The following is a 14755-nucleotide window of genomic DNA, read 5'->3' as shown; positions in this document are numbered from 1 at the left end:
CTCAGCCTTGTCTCAGGATGGTAAGTTGGTGGTTGAAGATATCCCTCTAGTGGTGTGGGGGCTGTGCTTTGGCAAAGTGGGTGGGGTTATATCCTTCCTGTTTGGCCCTGTCCGGGGGTGTCCTCGGAGTGGGCCACAGTGTCTCCTGACCCCTCCTGTCTCAGCCTCCAGTATTTATGCTGCAGTAGTTTGTGTCGGGGGGGCTAGGGTCAGTTTGTTATATCTGGAGTACTTCTCCTGTCCTATTCGGTGTCCTGTGTGAATCTAAGTGTGCGTTCTCTAATTCTCTCCTTCTCTCTTTCTCTCTCTCGGAGGACCTGAGCCCTAGGACCATGCCCCAGGACTACCTGACATGATGACTCCTTGCTGTCCCCAGTCCACCTGGCTGTGCTGCTGCTCCAGTTTCAACTGTTCTGCCTTATTATTATTCGACCATGCTGATCATTTATGAACATTTGAACATCTTGGCCATGTTCTGTTATAATCTCCACCCGGCACAGCCAGAAGAGGACTGGCCATACCACATATGCTCTCTCTAATTCTCTCTTTCTTTCCCTCTCTCGGAGGACCTGAGCCCTAGGACCATGCCCCAGGAATACCTGACATGATGACTCCTTGCTGTCCCCAGTCCACCTGACTGTGCTGCTGCTCCAGTTTCAACTATTCTGCCTTATTATTATTCGACCATGCTGGTCATTTATGAACATTTGAACATCTTGACCATGTTTTGTTATAATCTCCACCCGGCACAGCCAGAAGAGGACTGGCCACCCCACATAGCCTGGTTCCTCTCTAGGTTTCTTCCTAGGTTTTGGCCTTTCTAGGGAGTTTTTCCTAGCCACCGTGCTTCTTCACCTGCATTGCTTGCTGTTTGGGGTTTTAGGCTGGGTTTCTGTACAGCACTTTGAGATATCAGCTGATGTACGAAGGGCTATATAAAATAAATTTGATTGAAATTTGATTGCATAACACAAGGTTGCTGGCATGAATTTTGTTTTCTAACCTCACTCCAACCCCTAAACAATTCTTCTTACCTAAACTTAACCCAACCCTAGCTAGAGTCCCAGGTCTGTTTAGTGCTGTCTTGCCAACTCCTACTAGCTAGAGTCCCAGGTCTGTTTAGTGCTGTCTTGCCAACTCCTACTAGCTAGAGTCCCAGGTCTGTTTAGTGCTGTCTTGCCAACTCCTACTAGCTAGAGTCCCAGGTATGTTTAGTGCTGTCTTGCCAACTCCTACTAGCTAGAGTCCCAGGTCTGTTTAGTGCAGTCTTGCCAACTCCTACTAGCTAGAGTCCCAGGTCTGTTTAGTGCTGTCTTCCCAACTCCTACAGTGGCTCTTCCTTAAAAAGTTGCATCATATTGCAGCACAACTTGCGGGCTGCCGTAGAATTCTATGTCACATTATTTATTATTTAAGTGTCAGACATTGTTGCCATTAACGCTCGTTAGAGCTAGTTTGACCACCAGAGAGCATCTTTGAGAAACATTTGACCGTTTTTAATATGAAACTAATCGTTGGATAACAGATCTGCTCTCGGAACTCATTTACACACGTTACTGTTTGTGTTTCGATTCTCTCTCGCACAAACACACACATACACGCGCACCCTCTATAACCACTCTTTATATTTACAGTGGTGATGGACAGCTGGAGGCATTTCGTGGTGAATTCTGAAAACAAGCCAACCTAACTCAGAAATACATTTCACTGGTTGCCATGGTGAATAAACCATTAATAATTGGTTGGACACATGAAAGGAAACAAAGAGTTTACTTGAATCTCAAAATGAAAATACTTGCAGAACAATACAGATCAACAAATTACAATAGTAGATCTTATTACATTTAGAGGATTCTAAATTAATATATAATGGGCTTTTATACAATGATAATAATAAATTCATATATTTGTAGGGGTTGGGCAAATCTGGTTTTAGAGTATTTAAGCATTGAATACATTGAAATTTGCCCATTTTGGCCTATAGGCTACACTTTACAATAGGACTCATTTTATTTTTGTATTTATTTTACCTTTATTTAACCAGGTAGGCTAGTTGAGAACAAGTTCTCATTTGCAACTGCGACCTGGCCAAGATAAAGCATAGCAGTGTGAACAGACAACACAGAGTTACACATGGAGTTAACAATTAACAAGTCAATAACACAGTAGAAAAAAAGGGGAGTCTATATACATTGTGTGCAAAAGGCATGAGGAGGTAGGCGAATAATTACAATTTTGCAGATTAACACTGGAGTGATAAATGATCAGATGGTCATGTACAGGTAGAGATATTGGTGTGCAAAAGAGCAGAAAAGTAAATAAATAAAAACAATATGGGGATGAGGTAGGTGAAAATGGGTGGCTATTTACCAATAGACTATGTACAGCTGCAGCGATCGGTTAGCTGCTCAGATAGCAGATGTTTGAAGTTGGTGAGGGAGGTAAAAGTCTCCAACTTCAGCGATTTTTGCAATTCGTTCCAGTCACAGGCAGCAGAGTACTGGAACGAAAGGTGGCCAAATGAGGTGTTGGCTTTAGGGATGATCAGTGAGATACACCTGCTGGAGCGCGTGCTACGGATGGGTGTTGCCATCGTGACCAGTGAACTGAGATAAGGCGGAGCTTTACCTAGCATGGACTTGTATATGACCTGGAGCCAGTGGGTCTGGCGACGAATATGTAGCGAGGGCCAGCCGACTAGAGCATACAAGTCGCAGTGGTGGGTGGTATAAGGTGCTTTAGTGACAAAACGGATGGCACTGTGATAAACTGCATACAGTTTGCTGAGTAGAGTGTTGGAAGCAATTTTGTAGATGACATCGCCGAAGTCGAGGATCGGTAGGATAGTCAGTTTTACTAGGGTAAGTTTGGCGGCGTGAGTGAAGGAGGCTTTGTTGCGAAATAGAAAGCCGACTCTTGATTTGATTTTTGATTGGAGATGTTTGATATGAGTCTGGAAGGAGATTTTGCAGTCTAGCCAGACACCTAGGTACTTATAGATGTCCACATATTCAAGGTCGGAACCATCCAGGGTGGTGATGCTAGTCGGGCATGCGGGTGCAGGCAGCGAACGGTTGAAAAGCATGCATTTGGTTTTACTAGCGTTTAAGAGCAGTTGGAGGCCACGGAAGGAGTGTTGTATGGCATTGAAGCTCGTTTGGAGGTTAGATAGCACAGTGTCCAAGGACGGGCCGGAAGTATATAGAATGGTGTCGTCTGCGTAGAGGTGGATCAGGGAATCGCCCGCAGCAAGAGCAACATCATTGATATATACAGAGAAAAGAGTCGGCCCGAGAATTGAAACCTGTGGCACCCCATAGAGACTGTCAGAGGACCGGACAGCATGCCCTCCGATTTGACACACTGAACTCTGTCTGCAAAGTAGTTGGTGAACCAGGCAAGGCAGTCATCAGAAATACCAGTACCTACAGGGTTAATAACAGTCAGATATCATGGTTAATACCAGTATATTTTTGAATGACTTTTTAAAAATGTATATGTTTATTAAGTTGTCTTGCTTTTCTCAGAGCAGCACAAAACGGTGCTGAAATAGTTGACCATACGCAGGTAGGCTTTTGCTTCAAATCCTATTGTAACAATTGGATGACATTGGGAGTTTCAGTAAGCAACAATTTGTTGCCTTCATTAGCCTACTTTATTCTTAAAATAACTCCAGCACATAAAAGAGAAAGGAGCATTAATTAATTAAACAATAAAGTGATTTAATTCACAAATGCATTTGACTGTACTTAATATTGGCCATCAACCAGAAACACACCGTGGTAGAAACATGTTATTGATTATTCTTTTATTTTTTACTATTTCAAAATGCACACGTTTAATAAGCTACTATGCAGTCTGACAAGTAAACATAGCCCACAGTACATAGTAAACATAGCCCACAGTACATAGTAAACATAGCCCACAGTACATAGTAAACATAGCCCACAGTACATAGTAAACATGGCCCACAGTACATAGTAAACATGGCCCACAGTACATAGTAAACATAGCCCACAGTACATAGTAAACATAGCCCACAGTACATAGTAAACATGGCCCACAGTACATAGTAAACATAGCCCACAGTACATAGTAAACATAGCCCACAGTACATAGTAAACATAGCCCACAGTACATAGTAAACATAGCCCACAGTACATAGTAAACATAGCCCACAGTACATAGTAAACAGCCCACAGTACATAGTAAACATGGCCCACAGTACATAGTAAACATAGCCCACAGTACATAGTAAACATAGCCCACAGTACATAGTAAACATAGCCCACAGTACATAGTAAACAGCCCACAGTACATAGTAAACATGGCCCACAGTACATAGTAAACATAGCCCACAGTACATAGTAAACATAGCCCACAGTACATAGTAAACATGGCCCACAGTACATAGTAAACATGGCCCACAGTACATAGTAAACATAGCCCACAGTACATAGTAAACATAGCCCACAGTACATAGTAAAAATCTGTTGTTCTGCCCCTGAACAAGGCAGTTAACCCACTGTTCCTAGGACATCATTGTAAATAAGAATTTGTTCTTAAATGACTTGCCTAGTTAAATAAAATATACAAGTATCTGTCTCTACAAATAATGGGTGATACTGATTCACCTGCACCTTCATCAGATGAGCAGAATGGTACTGCTCTGCGCCCCCAACGATTGTGGTGTCCTATGATAGAAATGGTAGATCAATTAAGAATTAAAAGTGACTCCAACACACACATTCTGCATAATGAAACATGTTTTAAGAATGTAGCAAAACCAACCGCTTTCATGGGAACCATGTGTTTTATCGGTGTGTACCGTTGTCCAGCCCTTTGTCCACCGATCTCCATGGATGGTTGTCTGCATGGTTGTTTGCTCTGCAAAAACACATTCATGTTTTTAGTACACAAGTATTGATTGTATTACACAGTATGCCTACACATGGACAGACTATATAAAAAAATAAAATAAGTAAATGCATTGAAACCAAAAAAACTTTAGTTTTGGTGATCCTCTCAGCTCTGGCTCATTTTCTCAAGTCCTCTTGTGGGTACAGTCCTAACCCTGGAACATATAGCACCATAGAATGGGTGGAGTTTGGGGCAGGTAGAAGAGTACTGGAAAGGTGTGACTTTCAGGTTACTATAGGCCACAAGTATACAGCAGATCGCCGAATGTCCTCACTTTGATTATGCTGTAAGAACATACTGTAGCACCATGACCAGGATGTCTATTCATTTAAGTGAGCAGATTGGGGCTTTCAGGGGGAACAGACAATCTACTGGAGACATTTCAAAAATACTGGTAGACTTTAGGATTTTTGTCATGTCATCCAGGTCAGGATAACCAATTATTTATACAAAGTACTAACCCTGACTCTCGTTTTTTAAGTGTTCATAGGTCTCGGTCTATATATTCCTGGTGGGTTTTTTTCACAAACAATGCTTATTTTATTTAAACGCTCTTCACACACCATGCTTACTTGAGACCAAAACTAGGGATCAATTGTAAAGTCGTGCAAGTTGGGGGAATTTTCAGCCTACATTAGCCGGGCTATGAAGAGTCTATTCTCCTGCTAATATTTCATCATGTGTGGATGGCTTCTTTTGTATTCCAATGTATTGAATGAATGTATTAACTGCTGTAATTTATCATTATCATTCTCAAAGGTGAGTTCACACTCTCATTTTCATGTTCATGTTTAAAAAATATTGATATTTTGGAGATGATTTTGTTTTCAAATAACTGAAAATGTGCGGTTTTAATTTGATTAAAGGGGAAAAGGCCATTCATGAACATGAGGTTAGACAATAGGCCCTTTTCATTTTGTCTGGCTTGCCATTCCAAATCAAATGGAATATTTTTTCTCATATAATTTACAGGTCGCTAGGTGTAGGCAAAACCATAAAGTAGGTAAACTGTGATATGACTAAAGAGTTAATTAGGGTGATTCTTCCACAAATAGACAGGTATTTTCATCAAGTACAGGAGATGGAATTCCTCACAGGTGTGCCTGGCATGGATTGTGACTCAATCTCATTCCTCGTCAATGCATCATTTTTATTATATTGAACTTGGCAAGTCAGTTAAGAACAAATTCTTATTTTCAATGACAGCCTAGGAACAGTGGGTTAACTGCCTTGTTCAGGGGCAGATCAACAGAATTTTACCTTGTCAGCTCAGCGATTTGATCTTGCAACCTTTCGGTTACTAGTCCAACGCTCTAACCTCTAGGATACCTGCCACCCCATGACTCTCCGCATGACTCTCTGACCAATGCCGCCTGACTCTCTGCTAATGACGTGACACTCCGCCAATAATTACATTTAGAGGACTGGAAGATTCTAAATTAATATCTAAGCAACATTTTTTGTTAGGGCAAATCTGATCTGTGAGAATTCTGTGTATTTTTGGGGTGTGCGTGTAGGAAAGAGAAATAGCAATTCCTACACTATTGTTCTAAATTCAATCACCTTCTTCAATAGGGGCACAAGGAGAACCAGATGCAGACACAGGAGGCAGATGGTTCGAGCCCAAGATATTTATTAACAATCCAAAGGGGGAAGGCAAGATAATAGTCATGGACAAGCAAAAGGTCAAAACCAGTTCAGAGATCCAGAGGTACAGACTGGCGGCAGGCTCGAGGTCAGGGCAGACAGAATGGTCAGGCAGGTGGGAATGGAGTCCAGAAAACAGGCAAAGGTCAAAACCAGTTCAGAGATCCAGAGGTCTATACCGCCCATTCAATGACAGCATTAATTCAGGTAGAGACACATTAGGGGTTGGGACCCAAAATATTAATCAGTGCAGGGAGAAGACACAGGTACAGACGTATATTAGAGTTGAGGTTAGAAGTAGAAGTTACTGTATTTGAGCACACGCACACACACACACACACGACTGAAAACACTGAAAAATGCTAACTGATATCAAGTCACAGTGGAAGCACTTTTTTTAATGATTTTACCTTCAATCATGCAAATAGATGAATGCTTTGAGTGTATTCATTGGTATTAAAGAGGAAATCTGCTGTAAAACACACATACTTTAGCTGTGCTTGGTTGAGCTTGTCTGGCTTAATGGAACCAATAGAATAGTCCCAAATGCTAAAAGTAGTGGACAGATTTCAAATAGTTTTTAAACCCAGGTCTGATTATTCATAATTTTTGAAAGCATCCAGAGACATTATTGTGCTTGGTTGAGCTTGTCCCATAGCTTGTTTGGTGACCTGTTACTCTACTCACAGAACCAAGGTCACATCCGTAGCCCAGCATTTTCATGTCTGTATTTATTCAAATGGATACAACTGGAGAGTAACTTCAAAAGATACTCATAGCATCTCTGAATCTTTGTGACATTCCTCCTCCAGACCTGATTGGGTGTTAGAAGGCTCCATTACAGCTGCTTCCCTTTGTCACGTTTCCTGTTAGGACCGGCCTGAATTCCAGACCATAAATCTTCCTGAGTTAAAGAGTTACAACGGTCAACAGAATCATCTTAAATGGGATTTTCTTAGTCCAGATGCTGCCTTTGTTGAGGCTGGGCTGGGGGTTTTGAGGCTGGTCCAGGTGCTGCCCCTGTTTAGGCTGGGGCTGATGCTGGTGGCCCTGTTAGGCCCTGTGTGCTGGGGCCTCCCGCTCTATTGCCCTGTAGGGTGAAAGGAACCGTACACATAAATAGCAACACAAGAATATAGATGGCGAGAGTAAACATTACCTGAACATATAGAAGAGCATGTAGGCACTCCGGGCTCTGGTCCTCAGCACAGTGGCTACATTGGACATTGACACCTGGCTGTCATTACAGCAGAACCAATTTCCACTGGCATGCAATATGTCACTAATGTAGTGCCCTGTGAAACAAGGAAGACAGACTAGAGGTCAATGGTCAGGCTATTGTGGGTAATAGAGTGTTTTGTAACAGTTAAACAGTTCATTTGGGAGGTAATTTTATCTGTTACATGTGTCAAGTTTTGAAATCAGAGATAAACAGATACACATGGCATTAAATTAGACATGCCTCTCCATTCTTTTCAATTAAATTGAGCAAACTCTAAACATATTGCAGTGCTTGTTGGGATGACACTTCACTCTGAAGCCTGCAGCCTTGAAAGCATTGGCCGAAATGGCTGTTGGAGGGTCTAATTATCCCCTAAAACAGGGTTCCACAAATGGCGGCCCGCGGGACAAATTTGGTCCAAGGGTGATTTTATTTGGCCCCTATGTTTTCTGTCCAAATAAAGCGCAATTGTTAAAAGACTGTAAAAACACCAGCAAATCAGCTCCAAGTGATTTTCATTTTGGAAATCTCTTTCAAAGTATTCCCACGCACAATAAAGAGATACATGTGGTTGTACACAAATGTAAGCAAGGTTTGAAATGAGTCAAATATTATATCTGTTTGGCCTTTCTACGGTATATTTGCAGTCTACAAATTTTAGTAATTTTGTTCCACACCCCTTCCCATCTGGCTAAGAAAAAAAATGGACCCGAGGCTGAATCTAGTTGATGATCCCTGGCCCTCACCCTCGATAATTTTCACTCCCTCAGCTTTGGGATGCTTGTGTATACGGCAGAGGCACACGTGAACATGCAAATTGAGATCCAAGGAGAAGGGAGTGATTTGGAAATCAGCTGATGTCATATGTATTGTGCATCTGCATGTGTGTGTTTGATGGTATTTACTTACCGGAGTTTGCGGAGCCTCCCAAATGAGAGACTACGCCAGTCAGCTGGTAGTAACCATTCACTGACTGTACTGGCTTCTGCTTCTGTAAGAAAACACATGTGATCATAGGATTCTCATTTCCTCTACAGTCCACCACACTGTCTACAGTCTACTACAGTACTAGTCTACTACAGGTCTACTACATCGTGTACTCCTCATAACTATCTCAGTGTCCTGTCATAACTTATTTTTCACTGGTTTCACTCTCTCTCTCTATCTCTCTCTCTCTTCTCACCACTGAGGCAGTCAGCAGCACTTTCCCTGGTTCCTGCTCATTTGAACCTGAGGGGTCAAATATACATATCAAGAACTGTGAAAACGTGGTCACTTGTCTGAATTGCTCTGGACTAAAACAGCTCCCATACATCACTAAAGATGTCTGAGAAGCATTTTAAATTGCAGCTTCCAGATTCTCTGTCAGCAGGACCGTTTTGGGAGTGGGTGGTTTGTGTTGTGTTGGAGCAAGAATAGTGTTATGGTGCCATGACCTACCTGAACAGCAGAGGGTGCTGTCTTTGGCCTCTCCAGGTGGGCTGGAGACTTGGCTGGCGAGGGTCTGGGGGATGGACCCCTGGATGCTGGGGGCCTGGTTGGTGAGGGCCTGTGGGCTGGCACTGTGCAGGTGTGGCACCATGTCCCCACAGAGGGTGGAGAGCCTCAGCTCCGAAGGAAACAAAAGAGGAGCCTCCAGCTTCTCCAACCCCCCAGGTCCTCCAAACCTCTTCAGATGCAGAACCAGCACACTGCCCAGAAAGAGAGAGGAAGAGAGATGAACAGACAGACAATGAAACCAGTCAACAAAATAACAGATGAGTGAAATTTGTTTGGCGGTGCTCACCTCTAAGTCCTACAACCTGCTCAGGAAGGTAACTACTCCTAAAGGCTCAGGACATTAAACACTGCTAGTACTATGAGAGGTTATAAAGGGACAACTCACAGAGGCAGTGTGTGGAACTGCTCCACCTTTGAGGCGTGGAGGCCTTTACAGCCCTCACATGTGAATTCAACCTGTTCACTCTGGTTAGAAACAAAAGCATTACATAATGAATGATACCACTACAATAATAAGATAGCGTATTCTGAGGCAGTGGGCAGCTTGCCCTGGGTGTTAGTCTCTACATGCAGGGCTGAGCCCTAAGTGCTGACTTTGAAAGTGAGTGCTAGGCTGTTCAGCAAGGTGCGCTCAGGGCTGATGTCCAATGAGAGGTGGTTGTAGTCCTCTCTGGTGGACGACTCGCGCCCACAGCTTCCGAAGCAGGACAAAGAGAAGAAAAATGCATCAAGTCTGTTTCTGTTTCAGGTCTCTACAATGTTTCTGTTATGCCATGTGTTTTGTAATATTAATATATACTGTATATATATATATATATATATATATATAGAAAGATCATGTTCTCAGTAGATACATTACAACCAATGGGATCTCTTACCTGGTACATGTGCGCACCGACACAAGCTGGAACTCCAGCTGGGAAACAGGGCAGGTATAGTTCATCCCGAGTGTCTTCAGAATCATGCCCTCCTCCTTCAGCTGGCACAGCATATTGACAAGTAACTCGTGTGCGTCCTATGATGAGGAAGAGAAAGAAACACACCAAGATAAAAGCAAATTAAAAAGAGAAAATTAACCCTTGCAAGAAGAGCACTCGTACACAAGAGAGTAGTGCCTCAGTTACCTGTTGCGTGTCCCCCAGATACTTCAAATCGTATCCCGACAAGGAGTACTTGACCTTCCACATGAGGTCTGCTTTTGAGGCCTGGTTTGCCACACTGTCAGGTAGACCCGAACGGTGCACATCAGACAGACACCTGTAGGGGAGACAGAGAGTAAGTTAGCAGCTGACTGAATGGTGTCAACCTACTGGCTTACGCCTGAAGAGGCAGATGAGTATATACAAATATGTTTTATCTAGTGGCACCCCATCATTAGAAATGTTTCATTCGATTTGATGCAATTTCACCTTTGAGGACGGACAATGAAGCCAAACAACAAAAATGTATTGTTTATTCTCCTAAGATATTTGGTTTGGATACTGCTCTCAATTCCAGAGCATTTAAAAAAACTACCAAATTTCCCACAGTAAGGTGGAATGTTCAGTCAATGAGCATTATGGGTAATGTAGTCATTCTACACTTTCCAAATTGGCCTACAAAATGCCAACATCCTAATCAGTGTGTCATTGTTGTTCCTCTTGGTTATGAAGATTCCAAAACAAAAAGAAACTGGAAAATAAACCATAAATACAATACACAGCAAAATATGAAGTGGTTAAGGTTAGGAAAAGGGTTAGGATTAGTGAAAGTGCTATCTTAACCTGCTACGACAATCCCTTTCTGTAGAAGTGGCGTGAAAAGAGTGTCCCTTCTTTAATTTATGACCACAATTAATGGCTGTGTGGGGTGAGTGTCTGCTTTTGAGCCTTCCCTTACCTGAGCAGGTTGGAGAAGGGGGAGGAGCTCCAGAGTTGTTCCTGGTGCAGGATTTCCTTTGAGAAGGAAGGCAGGACCAGGAGGCACTGCAGGGTGGCGTTAAGGAAGCAAGTGTTGCCAATGTTAGGCAACCTGTGAAGAAGAATCAGTCATCAGTACACACATAGAGATTAATCATAACCTTCACATCTCTATAAAGTGATGATAATGGCAGGGGATAAGGGATACATTATATTTAACACAAAGAAGTGGATGTCCTTTAGACCAAGATTGACATAATTCATGGGTTTATAAATATCTAATAAAAAGGACATGCTAGATAGTAAGCCTTATCCCCATAGTATATCAGACACTGATCTCTAAACAATAAAGAACTTATATTCAATGCATTTGCAGTGTGTTGTGGTTTACCCAAGAAGTTCCATGTTGACCAGTTCCCCCCGTTCTCCTCTGGCCCCCTGGGTCTCTTCTGACCCTCTGGTGGCTGAGCTGGTCCTGGGAAGAGTCATGCTTCTGGTGGCTGAGCTGGCCCTGGGAAGAGTCATGCTTCTGGTGGCTGAGACTGGTCTCTGGGGCATTGGACTAGAGTGTTCCTGAAGAGACAGAGGTCTGGAGGAAGGAGAGAAACTGGTCTAACGCCTCCAACACATAGATATTATCACTCTACACAGTCTCTCTATTAAATACTGTACTGTACTATAAACACAGTCTGAGTAGTTATGCATGTACTGCTGTCCATATAAATGCAGTGTACCAAGTAGACCAGGCCAATAGGTTAGTACTCTCTTTATCCACTAGATGTAGACAGAAGAGGCTAAAACTACAGTTTCAGGAAAATAACTTTCTGGGACTGTGTTTACCAAGTGTCTCAGAGTAGGAGTCTGATCTAGGACCAGTTTTGCATTTTAGATCATAGATCAATGAAAGATTATTATGGACAGAGAGGACCTGATCCTAGATTAGCACTCATACTGTTGATTAACACTGGCCCTGATCTGGTAGCACTAAACCCAACTCTCCAAAGAGACTCTAGGATGGCACTGTACTTTATGTTTGGATTACCTGACTGTTGTGCCCTCCTGGCTGGTGTCTCCATGACGGTCCAGAGGGTTGGTAGGAGAGGGAGAACTAGGCTGGGACACCACTGGAGAGGATTTCCCTGGGGAAGGGTTTTTGGCAGGTGACCGGGGTACAGAGGGTTGTTTAGCAGGAGAGCAAGGCTGAGAGGAACATTTAACAGGAGAGGGAAGTGGATGGAGGGAGGAGAGTTGATCAGAGGGTGAGGGGTCAGAGGTAGCGGAGCCATTCCGTTCAGAACGGTCAGATGGAATTGGAGAGGGGGATGAAGTGCCCCTCTCCTTCTTCTTTCTTGTCTTCTGCTCCACATCAACTGAATTTGCTTTCTGACGTTTTTTCTGTTGACAAGAAAATGTGATAGTGCTAAATACTTTCCCCCCAGATCCCCAACCAATGGAAGAGGGGGTCATAAGAGTAGGAAGAGGTTGGCCTAAATGGAGAATCATAGGGATCTATCCTAAACCTCAAATAACACAGTATAGACAGGTTACATTGAGTGACATTTGCAATAGCAGAACTTCATGTACATTTCATGTACACTTTTTACGTATTCGTCAATCAGAATGTAATTTTACTTTTATTCTTCCCACTAGGTTAAAGAGAAACATACTACTCCAGAATTATAGTAGTTGTTCATTGATTAAATGACCTGATTTCATACCTTTTTGCACCAGCAGAAACAAGCCATGTCGATAACCAATGAAGACTGATACATTTCCACATTAACCCATTGTTCAAATTGGCTTTAAGACCATTGTGATGTCATCGGTCATGTATGACACCACCACCTGGCAACCCAATCTATAACATTTTAAAATATATTGTTCAATGAACAAATATGTTTTATTGAAGAGCAAAGTTATGCAGTATACATACAATATTGTAGATAATATGCTCCATTGTATTCTTGTTTCTTTTTACATTCATTTTTTGTATATTGTTTCATTATATGTACGACCACAGTGAAGGCATTTTAAGTGCCTTCATCTTCATAGTTTTTTGATAGCTTCCATGTTGTTTTTGGTTTGGTTATCGGTTTATTTAAATGCTAAATGCTTTTTCTCTTATTCACCAGCAGATGGACAAAGTGTTGGGTTACAAGAATGTGAACAGGTGATAGAGATTTAGCCTAAACCTCAAACAACAATCCAGATTGGTTAGGGACAGTTTTCAGTATTCAATCTTGCCCTGAGGGCAGCTCTGTCTCAAGGACATACTGAATGTGATTGGTTCAATTAAAGCTCAATGGTCAGTGGGCAGAGGTTACAGTGCCCAGTGGTGTTAAATACACTTGCTAGGTGATAAATTGGTGTTGAATGGAAGGCATAACACAAGGTTGCTGGCATGAATTTTGTTTTCTAACCTCACTCCAACCCGTAAACAATTCTTCTTACCTAAACTTAACCCAACCCTAGCTAGAGTCCCAGGTCTGTTTAGTGCTGTCTTGTCAACTCCTACTAGCTAGAGTCCTAGGTCTGTTTAGTGCTGTCTTGCCAACTCCTACTAGCTAGAGTCCCAGGTCTGTTTAGTGCTGTCTTGCCAACTCCTACTAGCTAGAGTCCCTGGTCTGTTTAGTGCTGTCTTGCCAACTCCTACTAGCTAGAGTACCAGGTCTGTTTAGTGCTGTCTTGTCAACTCCTACTAGCTAGAGTCCCAGGTCTGTTTAGTGCTGTCTTGCCAACTCCTACTAGCTAGAGTCCCAGGTCGGTTTAGTGCTGTCTTGCCAACTCCTACAGTGGTTCTTCCTTAAAAAGTTGCATCATATTGCAGCACAACTTGCGGGCTGCCGCAGAATTCTATGTCACATTATTTATTATTTAAGTGTCAGACATTGTTGCCATTAACGCTCGTTAGAGCTAGTTTGACCACCAGAGAGCATATTTGAGAAACATTTAACCGTTTTTAATATGAAACTAATCGTTGGATAACAGATCTGCTCTCGGAACTCATTTACACACGTTACTGTGTGTGTTTCGATTCTCTCTCGCACAAACACACACATACACGCTCACCCTCTATAACCACTCTTTATATTTACAGTGGTGATGGACAGCTGGAGGCATTTTGTTGTGAATTGTGAAAACAAGCCAACCTAACTCAGAAATACATTTCACTGGTTGCCGTGGTGAATAATCCAATAATAATTGGTTGGACACATGAAAGGAAACAAAGAGTTTACCGGAAACTCAAAATGAAAATACTTGCAGATCAATTCAGATCATCAAATTACAATAGTAGATCTAATTACATTTAGAGGATTCTAAATTAATATCTAATGGGCTTTTATACAATGATAATGCAGGGATAATAATACATTCATATATTTGTAGGGGTTGGGCAAATCTGGTTTTATTGTACTTAAGCATTGAATACATTGAAGTGTGCCCATTTTGGCCTTTAGGCTACACTTTACAATAGGACTCATCTCTGACTGCCTGCAACATCTACAGTGGTACAATATAAATATATTTTTGAATTACTTTTTAAAAATGTATATGTTTATTAAGTTGT

General features: G+C 42.2%; 2 protein-coding genes across 2 annotated transcripts; both read right to left on the bottom strand.

Moving 5' to 3' along the window:
• Positions 1-7155: 7155 nt before the first annotated feature.
• LOC118941419 (ubiquitin carboxyl-terminal hydrolase 8-like) lies at positions 7156-8940 on the bottom strand. Its single transcript, XM_036953995.1, has 3 exons — positions 8699-8940; positions 7727-7862; positions 7156-7657 (listed from the first exon to the last, which is right to left on the bottom strand). Exons 1-3 carry the CDS (start codon positions 8802-8804, stop codon positions 7621-7623), a joined length of 279 nt encoding a protein of 92 aa, XP_036809890.1. The 5' UTR covers positions 8805-8940; the 3' UTR covers positions 7156-7620.
• A 121-nt stretch (positions 8941-9061) lies between these two features.
• LOC110533205 (ubiquitin carboxyl-terminal hydrolase 37-like) lies at positions 9062-14370 on the bottom strand. The gene is made up of 10 exons (XM_036955468.1): positions 14257-14370; positions 12230-12582; positions 11579-11776; positions 11168-11299; positions 10414-10546; positions 10168-10304; positions 9884-9983; positions 9675-9754; positions 9230-9480; positions 9062-9084 (listed from the first exon to the last, which is right to left on the bottom strand). The coding sequence occupies exons 3-10, from the start codon at positions 11743-11745 to the stop codon at positions 9062-9064; spliced, it is 1023 nt and encodes a 340-aa protein (XP_036811363.1). The 5' UTR covers positions 11746-11776; positions 12230-12582; positions 14257-14370.
• Positions 14371-14755: the final 385 nt, after the last annotated feature.

This window comes from Oncorhynchus mykiss, chromosome 19 (assembly GCF_013265735.2).
Source record: "Oncorhynchus mykiss isolate Arlee chromosome 19, USDA_OmykA_1.1, whole genome shotgun sequence".
In the NCBI taxonomy this organism is placed as follows: Eukaryota; Metazoa; Chordata; class Actinopteri; order Salmoniformes; family Salmonidae; genus Oncorhynchus; species Oncorhynchus mykiss.
This window is presented reverse-complemented; position numbering and strand designations above follow the sequence as displayed.

Coding starts and splice junctions, on each gene's coding strand:
- LOC118941419 (XM_036953995.1), bottom strand. CDS start 8,804: ATGATCACATGTGTTTTCTTACAGAAGCAGAAGCCAGTACAGTCAGTG. Junction 7,863..8,698: donor GGGAGGCTCCGCAAACTCCG/GTAAGTAAATAC, acceptor CTTGTTTCACAG/GGCACTACATTAGTGACATA. Junction 7,658..7,726: donor ATGCTCTTCTATATGTTCAG/GTAATGTTTACT, acceptor TTCACCCTACAG/GGCAATAGAGCGGGAGGCCC.
- LOC110533205 (XM_036955468.1), bottom strand. CDS start 11,745: ATGCCCCAGAGACCAGTCTCAGCCACCAGAAGCATGACTCTTCCCAGG. Junction 10,305..10,413: donor ATCTGGGGGACACGCAACAG/GTAACTGAGGCA, acceptor TCCTCATCATAG/GACGCACACGAGTTACTTGT. Junction 9,755..9,883: donor GCCTAGCACTCACTTTCAAA/GTCAGCACTTAG, acceptor GTTTCTAACCAG/AGTGAACAGGTTGAATTCAC.